The 8735-nt window shown below is 52.3% G+C and overlaps 1 protein-coding gene across 1 annotated transcript in view; it reads left to right on the top strand.

Annotated features, from left to right (window-relative positions):
* Positions 1-6920, top strand: part of Nkain1 (sodium/potassium transporting ATPase interacting 1) — a 22406-nt gene extending 15486 nt beyond the window's left edge. The window contains exons 2-6 of the mRNA XM_026782279.1: positions 413-493; positions 3277-3474; positions 4330-4390; positions 4863-4944; positions 5116-6920. Of these exons, the coding sequence (XP_026638080.1) occupies positions 413-493; positions 3277-3474; positions 4330-4390; positions 4863-4944; positions 5116-5125 (432 nt within the window). The 3' untranslated portion in view covers positions 5126-6920. The remainder of the gene's footprint in view (positions 1-412; positions 494-3276; positions 3475-4329; positions 4391-4862; positions 4945-5115) is intronic.
* The last annotated feature ends 1815 nt before the right edge of the window (positions 6921-8735 follow it).

The raw sequence follows: 8735 nt of genomic DNA, 5'->3' as shown, positions 1-8735 counted from the left end.
AGAACACCAGATCTCATTACAGATGGTTGTGAGCCACCATGTGGTTGCTGGGAATTGAACTCAGGACCTCCGGAAGAGCAGTCAGTGCTCTTAACCTCTGAGCCATCTCTCCAGTCCCTCCCAATTTGTGTTTTTAATAAACTACTCAATGTAATTGAAATACACATAGAGGAGGTCGCTCCACAAGAGCCTCGGCTAAGGGCCAGCCCTTCCTCCCAGCTGTGTGATCCAGAGAAGCTGAGCCTTCCTCTGGGCCTTCATAGAGCAGAGACGACATGCTTGCCTGCCCTGCAGGGCTGTGAGAGATGGATGTGGACTTGTAACCTCTGCTATAAAGATCCCCCTGCCCTTGCAGTCTGTCTCGATTGAGCTGCCTCGGTCCCCACCCTGATCTCCCCTCTGCTCTCCTCAGTACGCAGCCTGGCTGGTGCTCTGGGTTGGCTGGAACGCCTTCATCATCTGCTTCTACCTGGAGGTTGGACAGCTGTCCCAGGTAAGCCTCCGGCCTGGTGGTGTGCAGGGCACAGCTTGACCTTTGCCGTCCCTACGGGGGGACTGGGGCAGTGTGTCTCCCCCACACCTTTACACTCAAGTAATCCATGCGGCCGCTTGACCTCCATTTCTGTCCCTGACCTCTTCTGCGTGTCTCCAAAACAATGACGGAACTGGTGAGGCCAAGGAGCATTTGCTGTGAAGATGAGCTGAGGCCTCTGCTGATCACAAGCTTAGTAAAAAACCAATGGTGTGAAAACATCACACGTGCACTCCTCATCGCTTAGGCACAAAGACGTGGTAGGCCCAGGGCTGGTCAGTCTTCTTCAGAAAGGAAAGAGACTAAGTGGCATTTGTTCAGGGGAAATTGAACAAACTGTGCCATGTGGAGAAGAGCTGAAGACAGTAGAGGTGTGGAGCTGCAAGAAGAGCAAGCCCGAGAGACACAACTCCTGTTTGTAGTTATGAAGGAGGCCACATATGTAAATAAGAACTTTGGCTTCATGGTTTGACCCTGCTCCGTTTAGGTCCCTGCTGAACACTGCCCAGCAGTTTGACAACTGGACAAATGGCCTCTTCTAAGCTTCAGTTAGCTCTTTCTTTAGATTCATTTATTATTTATTGTATGTGTACGGCTGTGTGGCAGTTACTTTTCTATTGCTGTGATAAAACGCCATGACCAAGGCGACTTATAAAAGAGAGAGTTTAGTTTGGGTTTCAGAGTCAGAGTCCAGGATGGCGGAGCAAGGGCTTGCAGCAGAAACACCTGAGAACTCACATCTTGATCCACAATCCCTGGGTGGAGGGGGAGATCAGGGTGCTGGTAGAGCCTCAGAGCCCCACCCCCAGTGACACGCCACCAACAAGGCCACACCTTCTAATGCTTTCCAAACTGTCCCCCCAACTGGGGACCAAATATTCAAACATATGACCTTATAGGGGCTATTCTCATTCAAACCACCATGGGGGGCTGGAGAGATGGCTCAGTGGTTAAGAGCATTGCCTGCTCTTCCAAAGGTCCTGAGTTCAATTCCCAGCAACCACATGGTGCCTCACAACCATCTGTAATGAGGTCTGGTGCCCTCTTCTGGCCTGCAGGCATACACACAGAATATTGTATACATAATAAATAAATTAATTAATTTTTTAAAAAATTAAAAAAAAAAACACCGCGGGGTGCTTTGGCTGGCTGTATGTCTCTCTGGACATCGTGTGTGCAGTGCTGGCAGAAACCAGAAGAGGGCAGATGAACCCTGGAACAGGAGTTACAGACAGATGGGAGCTGCCATGTGGGTGCTAGAAATAGAACCCCGATCCTCTGGAAGGGCAGTCGGTGTTCTTAACTGCTGAAACATCTCTCCAGCCCACCCCTCTTTGTTTTTATTTGTTTGTTTGTTTTGTTTTTTGAGACAGGGTCTCTTGTAGCTTTAGCAGGCATCAAACACTCCATAGCTAAGGATGACTTTGAACTCCTGACCCTCCATGTTTCCCCCCCAAGTGCTGGGATTACAGTCATACCCCTCTGCATGTGGTGCTGGGGAGGGACCCCAAGGCTTCTTGTATGCTAAATAAGCACCCTTCCACCTGAGCCGCATTCTCATCCCACGTCCTTCTCTAAACCAGAGGTGGTTCATTGGCCAAGTGCCTGAGTTCACATCCCCTGCAACCACAATAAAAGCCCTCCCGTGGTGTGTATCTGTAACCCCAGTACTGGGAGAGGCTGAGAAAGAGGTGTCCCAAGGGATTTCAGGACAGCCAGTCTAACCAAACTGTGAACTCCAGGGTCATTGAGAGGCCCTAACTCAAAAAATGAGGCAGGGTCAGAGAGGTGGTTCAATGGGTAAAACGCTTGTTTTGCAAGCCTGGTGACCTGGGTTCAATCCTGCCTGGACCCTGCAGTGGAAGGCGAAATGAGAACCAGCTCCCAAAAATTGTACTCAGACCTCTGGACATGTCCTGTGGCACTTGGGTACACACAGGTGTGCACATAGGCGTGCACGCGCACACACACGCACGCGCACACACACACCAGCAATAATAAATGTAAAAGAAAAAAGGTGGGCGGGCAATTGAGGAAGCCAGCCAACTTTGACCTCTGGCCTCAGTATGTGCACATGTATGTTCACACACGCGTGCACACACATACACTAAAGTACAAGATGGGCGTGGAGGTACACATCTTTAATCCTAGCACTCTGGAGGCAGAGTAGGCAGTTTTCTATGTTCAAGGCCAGCCTGGTCTACAGAGCAAGTTCCAGGGCAGCCAGGACTACACAGAGAAACCTGTCTTGAAAAACAAAAACAAACAAAAAAGTAGAGCCCCATGTGGTTACACAGGAGACGAAGCTCGATCCCGGGCCTGTGTGTTTGGCTCTGGCCAGCATGGTGGCTGTTGGTCTGACTGAAGGAATAAAGGCATTGATGGGCACGAGGCTGCACACCATGCCCTTCTCCATGTAACAAATGGGAGATTATGGAACAAGAAGAGAGATTTGTCCAGAGTCACACAAAGGGGACCAATGGAAGCTTGTATTAAGGATTTCACCAATGCCTGGGGAGTTAGACCCTGTGCCTGTTAGTGTCCCTTCTAATTCTGAAATTCCTGAGGCTCAACACTCACCCTTTTCCAGTTCACTGATAGCAGGGTAGTGTCTACATGATCATCTACTGCCACCTGCTGGCAGTGTGCGGACTTGCAGGCTGTGAGAGTGGGTGGTAGCTAGAGCCTGGGGAGTATCCTGTCCCTCCCCACCGCTCAGTATCCCAGGCCCCTCTGCCCCCCAGGACCGGGACTTTATCATGACCTTCAACACATCCCTGCATCGCTCGTGGTGGATGGAGAATGGGCCCGGCTGCCTGGTGACTCCTGTTCTGAACTCGCGCCTGGCACTGGAGGACCACCATGTCATCTCCGTCACGGGCTGCCTGCTTGACTATCCTTACATTGAAGCCCTCAGCAGTGCCCTACAGATCTTCCTAGCTGTAAGTCCTGTTCATCACCCACCCCATCTTCCCAGAAGTGCAGAGTCCAACCCATCCTGTTCTTTAGTCCCAGTTAAGAGAAGACAAGCCAGGTGTGGTGGCATATACCTTCAATTCCAACACTCAGGACAGGCAGAGGCAGGGGGACAGGATCACAAGTTGGAGATCAGCCTAAATTACAAAGTGAGTTTCAGACTCTCCTTTCCCCCACGAGAGAGAGAGGGGGGGGGACCTATGTACTCCAGCCTCCCTTGGCTCCCCCTCCCTCCCTCCCCCTCCCACCATTCCCCCAGCTTCTAAGAAGGGCACAGACAAGTTTCAAGAATGGGACAAGACTTCAGGCCAGCTCCTGCTGGACTTCACTATCTAACACGCCATGGGACCTTGGATAAACCTAAGCTTTCTTCCTGTTTGCATGGAAAAAGCAGTGCCAACCTTACAGAGTTGGGAGACTAAGAAAGCTCTCCAGATAGGGGTCACAGCCAGGCATGGTGGTGTACACCTGTGACCCCAGCACTTGGGAGGTAAAGGCAGGAGGATCCAGAGCTCAAGGCCAGCCTGGGCTACTTGAGACCATTAACCGGAGGGCTAGCCCTGTCCTAAGCACTTTACACAGGCAGGGTCACATAATCCTTTCACTTAACAGTTCGAGTGAGGCACAGCCCCGGGCTGACCTGGGAAGCCAGAGACACAAGCTGCTTTTCGGAAGTTACTCACACACACAGTCTTTGAAGCGTTGGCATTTAACTTAATTGTTTGCTCTGGCCAGGGTGCTGAGTCAGGTGGGTAGAGGGGGGCAGGGACAACTTGTCTTGCTCTTCCTGACTGTCATACCTTCCCCCCTCCCCCCGCCAGCTGTTCGGCTTCGTGTTTGCCTGTTATGTGAGCAAAGTGTTCCTGGAAGAGGAGGACAGCTGTAAGTGCGGCTCCCCCGGGGAAGTAGGGTAACTTTTCAGCACCGTGGACAGGGCTTCCTCCCTCCCCCCCCCCCTCCAGGGAGCCCCGGGGTCAGCTTGGGTTCCCCGTTTCTAAGGAAAGAAGAGAGGGCAGGGGTGCATGAGGTCTTCGTACCCATTCTGGTTAGGACTCAGATGACCAGGTGCTCAGTCCAAGGCCCCAGAATCGCCCGTTCCCATTGCTGGCTCTAACCCAATTGAAGGTCTTAGAGCCTTAGGGCCTTCCTTTAACCTGGCCACCTCTCTCCTACTGCTGCCACTTGAGAACGGGGCACACTTGTCCCTCCCCTCTCCCACCTCCCACGCACGGCCCGCTCTAGGTCCTCGTCCTGATTACGGGCATAGCCGTTCCCGGCAGCACTCACTCCTCAGGCCGTGCTACCCCGGGAATGGAGTCCAGAGCTCTCATAACTCACCCCTTTCCTTCCGCAGTTGACTTCATCGGTGGCTTTGACTCCTATGGGTACCAGGCGCCGCAGAAGACGTCGCATTTACAGCTGCAACCTCTGTACACGTGGGTCCCTGTGCATGGGGGCGGGGAGGTGGTGACTGGGTGTGGCTGGAGGCGGAGTCTGTAGTGTTGGTGGAGGGAAGGACACAGAGGAGGCGTGGGCACCCGGGTCTCTCTGCTCATCTACTCGCAGACCTGCAGATGCACCCCCTAAAACGTCTTTGTTTCCTGCAGGTCGGGGTAGCTTCTGCCCGGGACCTACCCGCATACCTGGGCAACTGGAGTTAGAAGTCGCTCTCTAAGGAGCTCGGATCACGATGGGCAGGCGCTCTCCTTGGCTGCCCACAGGCTGACTACACCTTGCGCAGCCTCTTCTGGATCTACTGCCCCTGGAGCAAATGCGGACTGAGACTCAAACTTGGACTTGACCTGGCTCTGGCTCTGGCCATGGCCCTTAGCAGCCGAACTTCAGGGTTGGGACAGGACGGGACTGGGGGGAGGGGGAATCGCTGGGTTTGTATTTTTTTTAATCTCAGCCTTGGTACGTGCCAGGGTCTCCCTCTTTCTTCAGATTCGCTCCTTACCTAGTATTTTGCCCTCAGTTCAAACAGCAAGACAGTCGGACTCATCCCCCATCTCATCCCTCGTGTACCTGCCCTGGGGAACGACACTATGAACTAGGAGCAGGAGTCCTGGGCTCCAGCTGCAGGGCCATCTCTGATATCCTGCGGGGCATCTCTGATATCCTGCGTGACATCTGGCAGAGCCTTTACTCTCTCTGGGCCTCAGTTTCCCCACCTCAGATAATTAAACTAATCCCCGAGCAGATGACACTTCCGGCGTGCTCATTTCTCAATTCCCTGGGCTACAGTGCAGATGGGAAAACTGAGGCCCAGAGACGTGAAGTGACTCATTTGAAGCCACACAGTAAGGCTTTAGTGGAGGCAGGCTTTGAATCCCGCAGGCTCTAGTTTTAAACTCTGCAACCCAGGATCTGGCCTCCGGACTTGGTTTACATGCCCCCTTGCAGCGTGGGCATTCCCACACACTCACATACCATCACCACCACTCACCAGCTCCACTCTTAAAGCAATATACCAGTTTCTTCTCTTGTTGGGAACCAGACAGACAGAGCCCAAAGCCTTGAGCTCGGCCTGACCCACAGGAAACCTTTGTAGTCTCAGCCTGCCCTTCTTTGGCAAACCTTTGAACCTCATCCTCCAGGAAAGCAGGGCCACCCCTCATCCTACCCTCCACCAGGTCCTTAAGCCTGGGTCTCCTATCCCATGATCCTTTGCTGCTACCCCGCCCCCTTCCCCTAGCAATCCTACTAAACCCTCGGTTCCTACACCTACTTCACCATTGCGGTCTCAGGAGGGAAGAAGATGGTGTCCAGGAGCACTGAAGGGGCAGAGTGGGGGTGTGGGTAGAGTGTCAGCACCCCACCCTTCCTGGGGACAAGCAGAGAGGAAGCCTGTCCTCATCACCTCCCTCCACAGATGCCCTGAGGACCCTGTGTCCTGAGTTCTGCTTGGTGATGTGTCCAGAGAGTAGCCGTCAATGCCCCATCTCTGGAACTGGAGCCTCCCTGACTATGAAGCCTATCAGAGAGAGCTTGGGCAGTGGAGACAGTTCACACCACACCGTGGTGACCACGTCCTTCCCCATTCTCCATTCCAGGCTTGCCTGAGCTAGGATGGCAAACCTACTCCACTGTCCCATCCAAAATGCCACACGGAACAGCCAGGCCCGGGAGCCCCTCTGGTCCTCACAGGTCCCTGGCTGGTGAGCCACATCAGAGGGTGACAGACTTCCTTTAGGCCAGGCTGCCTCTTGCCACCTGCAGCCCTCACTTCTCCCATCCCTTCCCCAGGCCTCTTTCTATTCAAGGGTTTAGCCACTGATGATTTGAAGACTTTCGGTTTTATCAGCCGGGTTTTGCAGGGGCACTGGGTTTGCTTCTCAGTGAGACCTTATGGACTGGGACCTCCCTGGTATCCATGCAGGTGGTTTGATTAAAAAAGGTGTTTTCTTCACTGTGTGCCTGTCCTGCCCTATAGTCAGAAAGACCTCCAAAAGGGAAAGTCCCTGCCAAAAAAAATGGGCAAAGCTGGGTGGTCATTTCACTTTTAACATATATACATACATTTAGCTTTCTGTTTGAGACAGGGTCTCTCTGTGTAGCCCTGGCTCATCCAGAACTCACTATGTAGACCAGGGTGGCCTTGAACTCACAGACGTCTGTTTGCCTCTGCCTCTGAAGTGCTGGGATTAAAGGAGTATGCCACACTACACTTGCCCTTTTTGAAATATTTATAATAATTTGTGTTGGGGGGGGCTGTGTGCCACAGTGTTCATGTGGAGTTTGAAGGACAGCTTCGTGGAGTTTGTTCTCTCATTCTACCTTGTTTTCCTTTCACTGTGTTTGTTCGTGTGCGTGTGTGTGTGTGTGTGTGTGGTGTGGGAGTGGACTGATGCGCACAAGCCACAGAGCACACGTGGAAGTCAGAGCACACTCGCTAGAACCAGTTCTCTTCTACCATGTGAGTCCCAGGTTTGAATTGAACTCAGGCTTTCAGACTTACTTAGCAAGTGCCTTTCCCGGTGGAGCTAACTCCCCTTTGTGGGTTTGTCTTGAAACTGGGTTTCACTATGTAGCTCTGTCCTAGAATTCATACTCTTCCTCCTTCAGGCTCCTCGGTGCTGGATTGAGTGTGCACCACCTTGCTTAGCCTTTATTAGATATTCCTGAGGCCCTGGCTTCTGCCTCATACTGGCTTTGTGACTTTGGGCAAGTCACTGTCTCTGCCTTCCTCAAAACAGCACAGAGGCCAGGCAATGGTGATGCACGCCTCTAATCCTAGCACTTGAGAGGCTGAGGCAGTGGTTTTTGTGAATTTGAGGCCAGCCTGATCTACAGAGCGAGTTCCAAAACAACCAGGGCTGTTCAGAGAAATCCTGTCCCCCAAAAAGAGGCAGGGGGAGGGGAAAAGAAATGCAAAATGCTTTCTATTTTGTTTTCTTGGTAAGTGCCCATTCTGATGTTATTTCTGGGTCTCCTTTGCATCTTGGCTCATTTCTCTTCTTGACAGCTGATTCGCTTGCTTTGAATGAGCTATGTTTTGGTCACTGTTCTATTGCTGTGAAGAGACGCCATGACCACGGCAAGTTATAAAAGAAAGCATTTTAACTGGGGGCTTGCTTTCAGCTTCAGGGGGTGAATTCCTGGCCATTGTGGTAGGGAGCGTGTGGCGGCACGCAGGCAGGCATGGCGCTGCAGCAGTAGCTGAGAACTTAACATCTGATCTGTAAGTTGCAGTAAGTTGCAGGCTGAGAGAAAGCGAGACTGGGCTTTTTGAAAACTCAATGCCCACCCCCAGGAACACACCTCCTAATCTTTCCTAATCAGTCCACCAACTGGGAATCTAACATTCAAATACATGAGCCTGTGGGGGCAGTTCTCATTCAGACTACCTCAAGATGGAAGTCGGTGCTTTCCACATGGATTCCTGTCTCCTACCCTTGACAGTCTGGATCCTTCTGGTAACATAGCCCAAGAATCAGTATTTCCAGTTGACCCTGGATCTTGGGACACCTCCCTGGTCATACATGTGAAGCTGCTGCTTGCTCTTTTACAGTGACTCTTCCTGAGCCCAGGTCTTACACGAGGACACCAGGTCCCCTGTACTACATCTGGGGACCATGCTTGGCCATGGCATTCAGAGAGGAAACTGAGAGTCCAGGGCAGGAGTCAAAGTATAGGAGGTGAACATGATGTCTGGGGTAAGACAATGGGATGGCTGGAGGGAGTACCACTGGGGATGAACTAGCTTCCTATTAAGATGACCCATTGC

The sequence above is a fragment of the Microtus ochrogaster genome, chromosome 10, assembly GCF_000317375.1.
Source record: "Microtus ochrogaster isolate Prairie Vole_2 chromosome 10, MicOch1.0, whole genome shotgun sequence".
Lineage (NCBI taxonomy): Eukaryota > Metazoa > Chordata > Mammalia > Rodentia > Cricetidae > Microtus > Microtus ochrogaster.
The sequence above is the reverse complement of the archived record's forward strand: the minus strand, read 5'-3'. Positions and strand labels throughout refer to the sequence as shown.